The 16,230-nt window shown below is 34.7% G+C and overlaps 1 protein-coding gene across 17 annotated transcripts; it reads right to left on the bottom strand.

The window, feature by feature from the left end:
- Positions 1-2,043: 2,043 nt before the first annotated feature.
- On the bottom strand, positions 2,044-12,457 carry LOC111410344. Of its 17 annotated transcripts, none has more exons than XR_002705659.1 (6): positions 12,093-12,457; positions 11,857-11,965; positions 3,269-3,382; positions 2,838-2,908; positions 2,565-2,722; positions 2,044-2,233 (listed from the first exon to the last, which is right to left on the bottom strand). XR_002705659.1 is itself a non-coding variant. In XM_023040628.1 (5 exons), the coding sequence occupies exons 2-5, from the start codon at positions 11,423-11,425 to the stop codon at positions 2,663-2,665; spliced, it is 279 nt and encodes a 92-aa protein (XP_022896396.1). In that variant the 5' UTR covers positions 11,426-11,965; positions 12,093-12,457; the 3' UTR covers positions 2,302-2,662. The 17 variants fall into 17 exon arrangements, 4 of the variants coding, with proteins under 4 accessions (XP_022896396.1, XP_022896392.1, XP_022896394.1 ...); XR_002705661.1 differs by having other exon boundaries at positions 2,044-2,230; XR_002705660.1 differs by having other exon boundaries at positions 2,588-2,722.
- Between the last annotated feature and the right edge of the window lie 3,773 nt (positions 12,458-16,230).

Raw genomic sequence — 16,230 nt, 5'->3', positions numbered from 1 at the left:
GATCGACTCTCCATTACTCCAATAAGGACATTTAGACGGCAATATTTACCAAGATTATCTATTGCTCGAAAAATCTAGCCATTAATAAATAATTTTGGGCCATTTCAAAAATTTTGCTCTTAGAAGGGAATGACACGTTACATTCTTTAGTCCTCCACAGATTTTTAAGATGCTCGAAAACGAAGCCAACGTTTTGTTGTGCAGCTATGTTATGTACGATTACCAATTTGAGTCTGCCTTCACCAGCTACAGATTTTCTAACTAGAATAACTAGTCTATATTTATATCACATATGTCAAAAAAACTTCGTTGGCCCAAGATTTGACCTGATCGGTCTATTGAAACGGCCACATTTCAGGACTCCAAAAAATTGAAAAGATGATTTTTGCTACACGAATATAGGAGATAACCGAACACATACACATGGGGGTCAGCACTTTTTTTTTTTTAAATTTACGCAGGATCCATGCACGATGTGAAGGTCAGTCAGTTGGCATGTCAAAATTTTAGGGCAAACCAACTTTATTCTTGAAAAGATAAAAGTATTGAATATACAGGTTAATTCGATTAGATAAAGGTTACATAGCAAAGTATTTTGGACAGGACAAGACAGGTACATATTGGGGACCTCTACGGCTGTACGTGGCTGGGCCCGAAATTAATTGAAAAATACGGATGGTCCTCAATAGCTAGGTTCAATCTCTATTAAGAGTTCTACATCTTCTGACGCACTCTTCTACGTTGTTGCGTGCTAATACGTCTAGAGCATGGACCAATAACCATGTGATCACATGGTCAAGGCCTAACATTTTGTTCCAGTCTTTGCTTGTTTCATTTGATTGAATTAAGGGATAGAGTAGGTTTGTACCCTTTGAACGTGAATACTTCAAGTTAAAGTACATAGCTCATTGTTGTCTTTAGGATTGAGTCGAATAACGATAAATTTTATTTGTATGCATAGGACAAGTTAGGGCAACAAATTTAGATTGGTCACGCAATACAACAAAATGCACTTTTTACGGCATGCAAGCATTGCATGCCGTAAAAACCAATTTACGGCGTGCAGCCGCATGCCGTTAGGTGTGGGCACGGTCCGATTTGGTCCGATTCCAAAGGAAATCGAACCGAACCAAATACCAATGAGAATTTTAGAAATGAACCATTGGTTCCATAGTTAACTGTGGAACCAAATCGGAACCGAACCAATCGGTTCCGATTCAGTTCGGTCCGGTTCTTTACATTGAAAATGTCAAAATAAAATGTTCACTACTAAAACTCTAAAAATACTACCAATGTGATACTTTTAACAAAATATAGAAAAACTGAACATACTAGTCAAAGATTTATTTAAGTATAGATTTACAAAGTGAAAACAAAATAAAAATTTCACATCTTATAAATGAAATTATATTTTGTAAATAAATTTATTTAGGTATAGATTTACCCAATATTTTAATTTGGCTTGAAAATCAATTAATCAAAGAACTATAAGAAGAGACAAGGAAAGAATCAAAGTGAAGAAGGAAAGTGCTGGAGTCTAAAATTAAGAAGGAACCCGATTATTTTTTATAAAAGTTTGAAAATTGAGTCATATATTTTACCAAAAAAAAAAAGAAAAAAAGAAAAAGTCCAATGAGAACCGTCTGGTTCCCTCGGTTCCCATACTAAAATCGAGAACCAGACCGAAACCAATCGGTTCTTAAAAATTTGTCCCGAAATCAAATTATTTTTTAGAAGATCCGGAACCAAACCGATCGGTTCTAAACGATTTCGGTCCAGTTCCACCGGTTCTGGAAAAAAGTATCCACTCCTACATGCCGTATAAAGCAATGCCGTAAAAAAGTATTTACTTTTTACGGAGTGCAATGCATGTCATCTATGAAAGCCGTTAAAACCTTTTACGGCGTGCGCAAGGTGAGTTTTTTAACGAGGTAACGTATTTTTTTTTACGGCGTACAAAATGCACAACGTAAATTTTATTTTTTAAAAGAAAAAATTGTTTATTTATTTGATTACTAATAATAATTACAAAACAAAATTCCATAAATATAACCAGGTTTTTCTTAGATTTCATAAATATTGAGTACAGTTTAATACAATATATCAATGTAAAATTCATTTCAATACTTCTCAAAAGTATATACCACTTCAGAAAAAAATTCATTCTTAGTGCCTTTGAAACTTCTTCACTACGCAATTACGACTTCTTGCTATTTCTTTGTCTTCTTTTCTGCTGCATTTATGACAGAGAGAAATTGTATAAATGCTAACTAAAGGAAAGGTCACTGAACAGATCAAAAAAATGTAAAACGAACCTTCTAAAGGTTGGTAACATTATCCCTAATGATCTCTGTCAATAATGTAAGAGAAATCGCATATGTTTCCTCTCTTCTTTCCTAATATACATTCTACGTGCCTTTTCTGGTACCTATTTCATTAGGTGCCAAACTAAAAAGTGTACTTTTCTGGTACCTATTTCATTTTCCTAAATAACATAATTCAGGTATGTAAATTAAGATCCATAATCTGCAGTAAGCAGAAGTGAGTAGAAGGGTAAAACTGACAAGTTCAAGTACAAGCTGATTACAGGGGAAGTTCACCACTGTCTGCAATCACAACTTTGTTTTTGGTTGTTCCACTCTAGTTGCATTTGGCTTCTATCTTATACACCACATCTATTCCGGACAGCACCTTTCTGAATACAACATGACGACCATCCAACCTATTGAACATTTAAATTTTGTTAGATTTTCTGGCTAAATAGAAGCACCAGATAGAAGATCTGAAGATGGATGACAGTTTTCTCATAATAGCAGGATCATAAATTGTATAGTTACCAGTTGGTCGTCACAGATGAAAAATTGTGAACCATTAGTGTCCTGCCCATCATTTGCCATAGACCTAAGCCCTGAAAATTGAGCAAAAATAATAAGATGACACAAAGGATGCTTTCACACAGTGAAACTTAGAAATCTGAAATCATGGAGTGAGATGGTATTAGGGAAGGGGAGGTTCTGGGGCATAGGCAGTTCTCCTACCAGGTCTGGTATGTTTGATTTTGAAATTTTCAACAGCAAACTTCTCCCCATAAATTGACAATGTCTTAGCTTTTGAATGAAATTAAAGTAGGTCACAGTCAACGGTATTGTAGGATGTCATCAAAATTAACCCACATAATAAGTCAAACCTGATCATAATGGTATAACATTTTCAATCACAGAACAATACATTGAATATTCATAACTATAAGTCAGAATCAAGAAATTACCATGTTGGTATGGCCAACTCTCTTTACTGGGGCCTCGCCTGATTGCCCAGTAATTAGTAAGGAAAGGAGGATCTTGACGTTTCACACAATGACATGACATTGTAATTGCAACTTCTGCATAATCCATTCCCCAACTTTGAAATAACAAGATCAACTAGCTCAATATACTTTTAAGAATCCTCCAATAAAATTAACATGTGACCTCTATATAGCGGCTAGTTAGGTGACGTTATTTTCCAATCCCACCCAGTTGACCAGGTCAACATATCCAATTGCATCAATTAGTGGGACTTGGAACCTCATATCTGTTACTTCGAAAATTATTTTGAGATCATAGATCATTCAAATTATAAGTCATGTAGTCACAGTTTGTTGATCACAAATTAACCAAATGGTCACGAACGCCTAAATGTTGGTCACAAATAACCCACCCATCACCGCTACCACAACCACCACCAACATCATCAACAACTCAACAATAATTCGTTATCACCACCTCCGGAGCCACCATCACCTCACCAAAATGAGCATTGCCGTCTCCTGCCACCACCCATCATGAGCACCACTATACTTGTACTACCACCACACTAGCAAACCCACAGCACACCGCACCACTCATAGCACATCACCACCACCATCTCCTCTATCTCTATTTACATGACACCCACCAAACAAGCTGCTGCCATCATCAACACAGGTCAAATCGGGTCCCAAATTGATTGGTTCCATCCTCCAATCACAATAAGCTTCCCTTCAGTATTGGCAACTTGCAATAACAGAACGCAACCCGTCTACGTACTTTAATACTGGTTCAACCTAGTCCCAACACCGAGAGACCAGATCAATCACTGAAATCCCACATCGGAGGAGAGAACCAAGTATATCGGAGGGAAGAACTAGGACAATCTCACAGATCTGTTCACCTTCATTTACTATCTGCACTGTACAATGCTTCGACGAGCTGGTATCCTCGCTCTTGCGTGCGGCTGCAGACGATGTTCCCTACACCGGATAGTGTCTTCGCCGCAAGGAGCAGCTGCCGCGCTTCCACTTGAGCGAGCCAGAGAACAATCGAATGTCGTTCAAGTCCAACAGTAAAACAGCTGCGTCGAAGATTTTCTTCCTGGGGGCAGAACTTTGGAATCAGCTCGACGTCGTCGTAAGAATCGCCGTTTGCAATAGCTCGTTGTCGACGGCACATCTCATTAGTTGTCGTTACCGGAGCTTGGGTCGCCCGCATGCACGAGAGAGAAGAGAGAACGAGAGATGTAGAGAGAAGGGAGAGAGAAAAATTATAGCTAGGGTTTGGCCGTTTGGGTGTGGGGTGACTATTATATTTAAATATATAATACCTGAATTTTGATTAAAAATACATCTCACCTGATTTTTGTAATGTGAAATTGAAACAATTGGAATTGTATAATTTCCACTTTTATCATTTTGTAATGCATCTGGGCTTGGACAGTAGTGGACTACAATCAAGCACAGCCCACTATTAAATCTGCCCATGGGTGGTGGTGTCGAACTGACGTTCATGGGTGTGGAATGAGGTGTGAAATTTTGGGGTGTATTTTGGAAGCGATCATGACCATTTTTGGATTAAAAATGTTTTAAGCTTGAGGTGAGGTGGGTTGGGATACACCTAATTTTTGAAAGAATAATTTTTATCTTCTGATTATTAGAATGAAAAATTGAAAAACAGGTATGAATGTAATTTTCTCATTTATCAGTTATCATGGACTGGATCTACCTAGCGAAAACTTGACAGGCTAAAACGGGCTTTCAAATATGGGCACTAAAACACCTAAAACCCATTACCTTGGGGAATTTTCAATTGTAAGCCTAAAAAATATTTTTTGATCTTTTTTTTTGGAAAAAAAAATATAACTTTGAAAATGTTAACCGATAAAAGTCACAACTTAGTTACTCTTTCATTAAAAAGTCACATACTCTATTCATATGATAAACCCAACATTATCATTCATCGTGAATATTAAATTTTAATTTAGGGTGCGTTTGATTGACAATATTATTCATAGAAAATGTGTTTTTTCACTCAAATTTTTATTTTTGTGCTGTTTGATTAACATTTTTTCCATGAAAAATATTTTCCTTTTTTTGGTCGTGTAACTATATTTTCTTCAAAATCAAGGAAAATATTTTCTTTAGGAAAGATAGGATTTTATCTTTCGAGGAATTCACTCTCTCTTTCTCTCGTCTATCTACTCTCTCTCATCCACCCATCAATAAAAATCGAACAAGTATAATATTTTTTAGATTAAAAATTAAATTAATTAAACATATTTAATTAATAATTTTCATGCAAATAAGTTTTAGGCAATTAAATTACCTACAATTTATTTTCTTTTTATACAAATTTCATACTCACAATCAAACGTATCCTAAGAGAATTGCATAGTTAAATGTATAACATAATTTTATCTGTAATCAAACCAACATATAATGCGACCTATATATTGTAGCACCACTAATGCTAGATTAAAAGGAATTATTTGTTGTTATATTTTTTAATAAATAAAAAAATAAATATAAAAGTCCAATAAAATATTTGTACATCATGTCAAAGATTGCAAACAAAATATCTGGATAAAAGTTGTCATAATTAAAAATTAAGAATAAGCATAGCACGAAAAAAGTTGGAGACAAAGAAAATGTTAGAACCTTCATTAAGAATTAAAATATGGTGTCTATATATAATAATCTAAATGTTAAATGCATAGTAATAATAATCACATCGTCCACTTGAGTGGCTGCATGTATAGTGATCGACTCTCCATTACTCCAATAAGGACATTTAGACGGCAATATTTACCAAGATTATCTATTGCTCGAAAAATCTAGCCATTAATAAATAATTTTGGGCCATTTCAAAAATTTTGCTCTTAGAAGGGAATGACACGTTACATTCTTTAGTCCTCCACAGATTTTTAAGATGCTCGAAAACGAAGCCAACGTTTTGTTGTGCAGCTATGTTATGTACGATTACCAATTTGAGTCTGCCTTCACCAGCTACAGATTTTCTAACTAGAATAACTAGTCTATATTTATATCACATATGTCAAAAAAACTTCGTTGGCCCAAGATTTGACCTGATCGGTCTATTGAAACGGCCACATTTCAGGACTCCAAAAAATTGAAAAGATGATTTTTGCTACACGAATATAGGAGATAACCGAACACATACACATGGGGGTCAGCACTTTTTTTTTTTTAAATTTACGCAGGATCCATGCACGATGTGAAGGTCAGTCAGTTGGCATGTCAAAATTTTAGGGCAAACCAACTTTATTCTTGAAAAGATAAAAGTATTGAATATACAGGTTAATTCGATTAGATAAAGGTTACACAGCAAAGTATTTTGGACAGGACAAGACAGGTACATATTGGGGACCTCTACGGCTGTACGTGGCTGGGCCCGAAATTAATTGAAAAATACGGATGGTCCTCAATAGCTAGGTTCAATCTCTATTAAGAGTTCTACATCTTCTGACGCACTCTTCTACGTTGTTGCGTGCTAATACGTCTAGAGCATGGACCAATAACCATGTGATCACATGGTCAAGGCCTAACATTTTGTTCCAGTCTTTGCTTGTTTCATTTGATTGAATTAAGGGATAGAGTAGGTTTGTACCCTTTGAACGTGAATACTTCAAGTTAAAGTACATAGCTCATTGTTGTCTTTAGGATTGAGTCGAATAACGATAAATTTTATTTGTATGCATAGGACAAGTTAGGGCAACAAATTTAGACTACAACAAAATGCACTTTTTACGGCATGCACTGCATGCCGTAAAAACCAAATTACGGCGTGCGGCCGCATGCTGATATCGTATAAAGCAATGCCGTAAAAAAGTATTTACTTTTTACGGCGTGCAATGCATGCCGTCTGTGAACGCCGTTAAAACCTTTTACGGCGTGCGCAAGGTGAGTTTTTTAACGGCGTGCACATGCACGCCATAAAAGGTAACGTATTTTTTTTTACGGCGTACAAAATGCACACCGTAAATTTTATTTTCTAAAAGAAAAAATTGTTTATTTATTTGATTACTAATAGTAATTACAAAACAAAATTCCATAAATATAACGAGGTTTTTCTTAGATTCCATAAATATTGAGTACAATTTAATACAATATATCAATGTAAAATTCATTTCAATACTTCTCAAAAAGTATATACCACTTCAGAAAAAAAAAACATTCTTGGTGTCTTTGAAACTTCTTCACTACACAATTACGACTTCTTGCTATTTCTTTGTCTTCTTTCCTGCTGCATTTATGAGAGAGAGAAATTGTATAAATGCTAACTAAAGGAAAGGTCACTGAACAGATCAAGAAAATGTAAACCGAACCTTCTGAAGGTTGGTAACAATATCCCTAATGATCTCTGTCAATAATGTAAGAGAAATCGCATTTGTTTCCTCTCTTCTTTCCTAATATACATTCTACATGCCTTATGGACTCATAATATTAGGTGCCAAACTAAAAAGTGTGCTTTTCTGGTACCTATTTCATTTTCCTAAATAACATAATTCAGGTATGTAAATTAAGATCCATAACCCGCAGTAAGTAGAAGTGAGTAGAAGGGTAAAACTGACGAGTTCAAGTACAAGCTGATTACAGGGGAAGTTCACCACTGTCTGCAATCACAACTTTGCTTTTGGTTGTTCCACTCTAGTTGCATTTGGCTTCTATCTTATACACCACATCTATTTCGGACAGCACCTTTCCGAATACAACATGACGACCATCCAACCTATTGAACATTTAACTTTTGTTAGATTTTCTGGCTAAATAGAAGCACCAGATAGAAGATCTGAAAATGGATGACAGTTTTCTCATAACAGCAGGATCATAAATTGTATAGTTACCAGCTGGTCGTCACAGATGAAAATTGTGAACCATTAGTGTCCTGCCCAACATTTGCCATAGACCTAAGCCCTGAAAATTGGACAAAAATAATAAGATGACACAAAGAATGCTTTCACACAATGAAACTCAGAAATCTGAAATCATGGAGTGAGATGGTATTAGGGAAGGGGAGGTTCTGGGGCATTGGCAGTTCTCCTACCAGGTCTGGTATGTTTGATTTTGAAATTTTCAACAGCAAACTTCTCCCCATAAATTGACAATGTCTTTTAGAGTTTTAAATCTAAACTAAAAATTTTGAGGCACTGAACAAATAGCGTAAGTTTAAAATTTAAAGAAGGCATCTTGACTCTAAAGATATTTAAGAAAAAGTCATTAGATTGGTCACGCAATACAACAAAATGCACTTTTTACGGCATGCAAGCATTGCATGCCGTAAAAACCAATTTACGGCGTGCAGCCGCATGCCGTTAGGTGTGGGCACGGTCCGATTTGGTCCGATTCCAAAGGAAATCGAACCGAACCAAATACCAATGAGAATTTTAGAAATGAACCATTGGTTCCATAGTTAACTGTGGAACCAAATCGGAACCGAACCAATCGGTTCCGATTCAGTTCGGTCCGGTTCTTTACATTGAAAATGTCAAAATAAAATGTTCACTACTAAAACTCTAAAAATACTACCAATGTGATACTTTTAACAAAATATAGAAAAACTGAACATACTAGTCAAAGATTTATTTAAGTATAGATTTACAAAGTGAAAACAAAATAAAAATTTCACATCTTATAAATGAAATTATATTTTGTAAATAAATTTATTTAGGTATAGATTTACCCAATATTTTAATTTGGCTTGAAAATCAATTAATCAAAGAACTATAAGAAGAGACAAGGAAAGAATCAAAGTGAAGAAGGAAAGTGCTGGAGTCTAAAATTAAGAAGGAACCCGATTATTTTTTATAAAAGTTTGAAAATTGAGTCATATATTTTACCAAAAAAAAAAAGAAAAAAAGAAAAAGTCCAATGAGAACCGTCTGGTTCCCTCGGTTCCCATACTAAAATCGAGAACCAGACCGAAACCAATCGGTTCTTAAAAATTTGTCCCGAAATCAAATTATTTTTTAGAAGATCCGGAACCAAACCGATCGGTTCTAAACGATTTCGGTCCAGTTCCACCGGTTCTGGAAAAAAGTATCCACTCCTACATGCCGTATAAAGCAATGCCGTAAAAAAGTATTTACTTTTTACGGAGTGCAATGCATGTCATCTATGAAAGCCGTTAAAACCTTTTACGGCGTGCGCAAGGTGAGTTTTTTAACGAGGTAACGTATTTTTTTTTACGGCGTACAAAATGCACAACGTAAATTTTATTTTTTAAAAGAAAAAATTGTTTATTTATTTGATTACTAATAATAATTACAAAACAAAATTCCATAAATATAACCAGGTTTTTCTTAGATTTCATAAATATTGAGTACAGTTTAATACAATATATCAATGTAAAATTCATTTCAATACTTCTCAAAAGTATATACCACTTCAGAAAAAAATTCATTCTTAGTGCCTTTGAAACTTCTTCACTACGCAATTACGACTTCTTGCTATTTCTTTGTCTTCTTTTCTGCTGCATTTATGACAGAGAGAAATTGTATAAATGCTAACTAAAGGAAAGGTCACTGAACAGATCAAAAAAATGTAAAACGAACCTTCTAAAGGTTGGTAACATTATCCCTAATGATCTCTGTCAATAATGTAAGAGAAATCGCATATGTTTCCTCTCTTCTTTCCTAATATACATTCTACGTGCCTTTTCTGGTACCTATTTCATTAGGTGCCAAACTAAAAAGTGTACTTTTCTGGTACCTATTTCATTTTCCTAAATAACATAATTCAGGTATGTAAATTAAGATCCATAATCTGCAGTAAGCAGAAGTGAGTAGAAGGGTAAAACTGACAAGTTCAAGTACAAGCTGATTACAGGGGAAGTTCACCACTGTCTGCAATCACAACTTTGTTTTTGGTTGTTCCACTCTAGTTGCATTTGGCTTCTATCTTATACACCACATCTATTCCGGACAGCACCTTTCTGAATACAACATGACGACCATCCAACCTATTGAACATTTAAATTTTGTTAGATTTTCTGGCTAAATAGAAGCACCAGATAGAAGATCTGAAGATGGATGACAGTTTTCTCATAATAGCAGGATCATAAATTGTATAGTTACCAGTTGGTCGTCACAGATGAAAAATTGTGAACCATTAGTGTCCTGCCCATCATTTGCCATAGACCTAAGCCCTGAAAATTGAGCAAAAATAATAAGATGACACAAAGGATGCTTTCACACAGTGAAACTTAGAAATCTGAAATCATGGAGTGAGATGGTATTAGGGAAGGGGAGGTTCTGGGGCATAGGCAGTTCTCCTACCAGGTCTGGTATGTTTGATTTTGAAATTTTCAACAGCAAACTTCTCCCCATAAATTGACAATGTCTTTTAGAGTTTTAAATCTAAACTAAAAAATTTGAGGCACTGAACAAATAGCGTAAGTTTAAAATTTAAAGAAGGCATCTTGACTCTAAAGATATTTAAGAAAAAGTCATTAGATGAACAATAATTAATTATGTGTATTGTTCATTGGAAAATATCAAAAGTTATTCAACCACCCTTATTAATCCAGTGATACACAGAATGCACGACTAATTACTAATTACCAGTTGCATCTTAACCACACAAAAATCTCAAACTTAGCTTTCGAATGAAATTAAAGTAGGTCACAGTCAACGGTATTGTAGGATGTCATCAAAATTAACCCACATAATAAGTTAAACCTGATCATAATGGTATAACATTTTCAATCACAGAACAATACATTGAATATTCATAACTATAAGTCAGAATCAAGAAATTACCATGTTGGTATGGCCAACTCTCTTTACTAGGGCCTCGCCTGATTGCCCAATAATTAGTAAACAAAGGAGGATCTTGATGTTTCACACAATGACATGACATTGTAATTACAACTTCCGCATAATCCATTCCCCAACTTTGAAATAACAAGATCAACTAGCTCAATATACTTTTAAGAATCCTCCAATAAAATTAACATGTGACCTCTATATAACAGGTTAACATGCACAAGCCCATCATTGTTTAACAACATAGTACCATTAATTCACATCACAAATTGAATATAGTATACATTTATGAAAGTTACAAATAATAATACTTACCACAAAAAATAGCACTTGTTACAAGTAACAACATCACAAATAAACAGTAGATATATCAAACCAGTACAGAGAACGAAGAATGTTATAGGTCACGTACAAAATCATAATTGTGACCTACTGTTCTAGTCATAATAGACAACATAACACTCTCAAAAAATTCTAACCTGAATAAATTATGTCATAATCATAATCACAATTGTGATATACAATATTGCTAATTTCACCTTCCAGTTGTATATCCAATTGCATCAATTAGTGGTACTTGGAACCTCATATCTTATCATCTCATCTTTTTTGCTAAAGCTAGGCTTCATTAGCTCATATTCTATAAGTTCTTCTAGAAATCAAATAAACTGAAATAAACATCATTTTTAGATTTATGAAATAAAAATCCGAGTGAATTATAAGCTACAAACTAATTGGATTATACTATCAAATTGAATTATTTATCATTTAACTACCAACCTTCAACCAAAATGCCCATTAGCAAAGCTTTGGTCCCAGTTTTTGGGTATTGAACTTCATGGCCTCCATCTACGCAATTGCAAATGACTTTATAGCCCTCGCCAACCATCTACACACCATTGTTCAATTGTTCTCAGTGCGGCAGTGCCAACATTCAAAATCAATCTTTAAACAATAAAATTCAACAACAACCCATGTTTAAATGTTTAAATAAACACAAAATTGAAAAAACATACTTAGGTTTTCCCTCAGGTGCATTTATCTCCAGTTTTCTGCAAACTCAAAATTGACAACAGGAAAAATAACTCTAATGAACAATAAATAAATGTGCATAGACATTGTACGTGAATGATTTGTGTCTTGAGAGGCGAGCGACGAGAGTGAGCGGTGCCGGTGGAAGGCAGAGAGAGACGAGAGTGAGGGCTAAGGCGCTGTCGGTCGACGGTGGAAGCCGGAGAGAGACGAGAGTGAGCTAAGGCGCCTGTGGTCGACCGTGGAAGGTGGAGAGAGAGAGAGAGTGAGAACTGAAGCGCCAGGGGAAATCATGGAGAGGTGAAGTCGATGGGAAAAAGAATGGGAGAAATGCTATGTTTTTAGGGCTTGTAATGAATTTTTTGACAATATAACACTGCGTGCTTTTTAGTGTAAGCCGTAAATGCCAGTTAATACTCTGCACACAGTAAATGCTCTAATTACTTGATCTTTCACGGCATACATACATTGCATGCCGTAATTGGTCTATTTTTACGGCATACCGTCGATGCACGCCGTAAATGCACACCGTAAATGCATGCCGTAAAAACTACTTTTGTTGTAGTGACGATACACTCGTATTCTTTCTTATCATTCCGTAGAATCATATTTACATGGTGCTCTAGAGAGACGAGAGAAGCACCTAATTGTGAATAGATGAATTGACTATATCATGGACCCTCTAGATGCGGTCAAATGAAGAGTTCTTATAAGAGCATTCTATCAAACATGTATTGAGTTAATAATTTCACGAATCACTTGGAAATTGATAGAACCACAATTGAAGCATAAAGTGATAAATGAGCACGGTTTGATAACACGCTAGACCAAAGGCGAAGTACTACCACAAGTAAAATATTAATAAAGACATTTACCTTATGCACAAATGCATGGGACAATACTTTGTTTGATTATCTACTTACTGTTAAATCTCTTCCTATGAAGAAGGTCACGTCACAACTAGCTAAGCAAATACAAAGCAAGAGGTTACACATGTCCACACTTCGTTGCAACTTGCCCCCCACGTGCCATCCATTATTCGGGTTTCCAAACTTAATAAATTATTGATATTTGAGTGGATATCTACCTAATTAATGAAATTATGTCAGACTCGGTTGTAGGAAAAAACCCTGACTTTGACGTACGAAAAGATGATTTTGAGCCTAATAGAAGTTGATTCGAAACTATTGAAATTTAACCGGATTGCACGTGATCAATAATGAGTATTTAGATAGTAATCAAAGGAGATTCACAAGTTTAGGAAGTTAAATCTAACATTGAAAAGTTTTGGACTCAACTGTAAACTTTTGGAACAAGATGAATCAATTACAAATGATTGTGGATGTGATGATCAAGGTGTAAAGATTTAAAAATGAAGGACTGGTGATAAAAATAAGAGGAGAATCGAATAAAAGGAGATGTCCATGGTCCAACTTGTTCGGGGAGGGAAAAATGTAAACCTTGTGATCACAAGCATCGATAATAGACCTCTAGCAAGTCCAATTTCAATACCGTGCAACCGCAATAAGTTATACCGTGTGATCACATGGTAATAGTCAACAGGAAATACTTTTTTTCCTATTTTGATTCAACTTCTATACGGAGAGGGTCATAAGATTTGACCTAATTTCTGGTGCTATGAATACAATCTTCACTCACCATATTCTTCACAAATTTTAAGGAAACTTTTGATACAAAATACATTCTCTTACATAAATTTCATACATCTTTGCTTGCAATTTGAAGAAGAATAATGAAATATCAAAAAGTTTATTCAAGAGTTGTTGAATAGATTCAACATTACAAGATTTTTTCTATCTTTTTTCTACACTATAATTCCGGTGTTGTTGTATCAATCCAATTTGTGTTTTTATGATCATATAATGCTCGGCTAATTGTATAGATGCTATTGTAATTATGAACTCTATATTCTAACGTTTTGATATTAAATTCCAAATTTTGACAATTTGAATGATTGTTAGGATTATAGAGCTTTTCAAGAAATTAAACAAAGAATTATAATACGTGGTAATAATCATTGTAAAGTCTGATATAAAATAAATATAAACATCTATGCTTTACATAATCTTATAAATGTTATCGTAATTTAATGCATCTTCAAATATTCACATCCTTTATAAAGATATATTAAGGTCATACATGAGAATCTGTATAATTATACTCGATGAAGATTATCGAAAAGATTAGGAATATTAATCTTCAAATGTAAATAAGTATTGTTAATAATATATTGATATCAAAATAGAAAAATATAAGGGAATTTGTAGTGCTTGCCATTAATTTACGTAACCGCTTCTCATTAGAGTATATATAGGTTTCTTTTGCGAATCACCAATATTTACAATTTTGTTATTCAAATGAAGTAAATGTTAATTGAAACTTAACTAAATACTTAATCATCGTGAGAACGATCCTTAGACTCACATCCACTTTAATATTTGTCACGATACCATCCACTTGCAAAAATTTTGCTCAACACCCTCTAAGGTGATTGGGATTGGGCGAGGTGATTTGAGCTCCTTATCCAAAGTGATAATACCTCATTCAAAGTGGCTCTTTTGAGATGAGACGCCACATCTTGCTTAGTGTATTTTCAAGGTGGTTAGTATCTCGTGTGAAGAGAATCTTCAACAGGTCACCTCAATCCAAAGATACTTCGTATGTTGGTACTTTATACACTCAATAGACCTAGCAGCCTGCGACAGATACATTCAGCCAATTTTTAAGGCTGCTTTTATGACATAGAGTGGCTAATTTTCGCCTATGGTCATGCAATCACACATTTATTACAATTGAGATTGACACCTTTCAACTTAACTAGTGAGTTGTTAATAAGGTGATGTTAACATCCTACGGACACCACTTCTTCTCTTTTGATATAAAAATTCAAACTTAGTGTTTGCCAAATATAATGTCATTGTCGTACTAAACTTTTGAGTGCAATTTTAAATATCTCATATTGCTCTTGGAAATATTCTTCAACCCCGACACTCTTTATTCTCATCTATTGCATCTCTCCCATAACCAAAATACTTTGTTCACAGTTTGACTTAAGCATTGAAGTGTTCACAATCATCATCCCTCCGACGAGGCTATGGTAACAACAATCATGCTCAGAAGTTGTTACTGGTTCCATATTTTTTCCCCGTTAGCCATAGATGCACCTCAGCATGTTGAGACAGTGCATACACAAATACTTACATAAGAAAAAATTAAGGAGTTTAAATTTTAAAATAATGAAAAGAAATAAACTAGGAGATCCCCGTTTAGATTTGAATTGGCAGGCTTTCTACAGACATAAGCTGATCTGAACGGCCACGTAGCCAAATAGTTTGTGAGCACTAAGAAATAAAGAAAGCGACGGGTACGGAAGCACAAAATTCTTTGTCAGGTAAGTTTTTCAAGGATAAAAGATAATTATTTGAAAGAAAAAGAAAATGCATTATAAACCTAATGGTCCAATGAAGCATTGGAAATGGAAAACATGTCTGATCAATTTACCTTAATTTCAATTCTCAATGTTTAGATTCCTTATTGGTACCGACTTTATCACTTTTTTCCCTTTCTCTCTCTTCTTAAACTTTAGTCTTTGGATTTGGATCACATTTTTCTAAAAAAATTTCTGCTGTTTGGTGCCATAAAATGATAGGAAATAAAGATAATCTTTTAGTTCTTTTGACCTATTACGGTATTTCTTCTACTGTGCCTTTCTCTTGGATCCACCACCTGTTTAAAGTTTGACTTCTCTCCATCTCTCTGTCTCTGTGTGTGTAGAAAAGTGGCCATCTAATATGAGAGAGAGTTCTCGAATGTCTTCCACTCACACACATACAAGAGAGATTGAAACACATCAATTATCATGGAACATTAGGATATGTGGTTGGAAGTTCGAGGATAATTTTATTTTTATTAAATTCAAGAAAGATTCCCTACTTATAATTAAATTGAGATACTTGTCACGAAACGTCCTTAACTATCATTTCAATTGGGATACTTACATCCTCAAATCAACCAGTTCTTGTGCAAAATGTCACCGCCATCCATTTATTCTATTGAATAGACGTGTCTCCTGTAGATGACATGATTTAGAAATGTAAAAAA

The sequence above is a fragment of the Olea europaea genome, chromosome 15 (assembly GCF_002742605.1).
Source record: "Olea europaea var. sylvestris chromosome 15, O_europaea_v1, whole genome shotgun sequence".
NCBI lineage: Eukaryota > Viridiplantae > Streptophyta > Magnoliopsida > Lamiales > Oleaceae > Olea > Olea europaea.
The sequence above is the reverse complement of the archived record's forward strand: the minus strand, read 5'-3'. Positions and strand labels throughout refer to the sequence as shown.

Bases quoted from the DNA above. Each gene is read 5' to 3' on its own strand.
- LOC111410344 (XM_023040625.1), bottom strand. From the start codon at position 11,965: ATGGTTGGCGAGGGCTATAAAGTCATTTGCAATTGCGTAGATGGAGGC. The intron at 3,383-11,856 runs GTTGGTAGTTAA...TGGATTATGCAG, and splicing joins AATGGGCATTTTGGTTGAAG to AAGTTGCAATTACAATGTCA. The intron at 2,723-2,837 runs GTAACTATACAA...AATGTTCAATAG, and splicing joins TCATCTGTGACGACCAACTG to GTTGGATGGTCGTCATGTTG.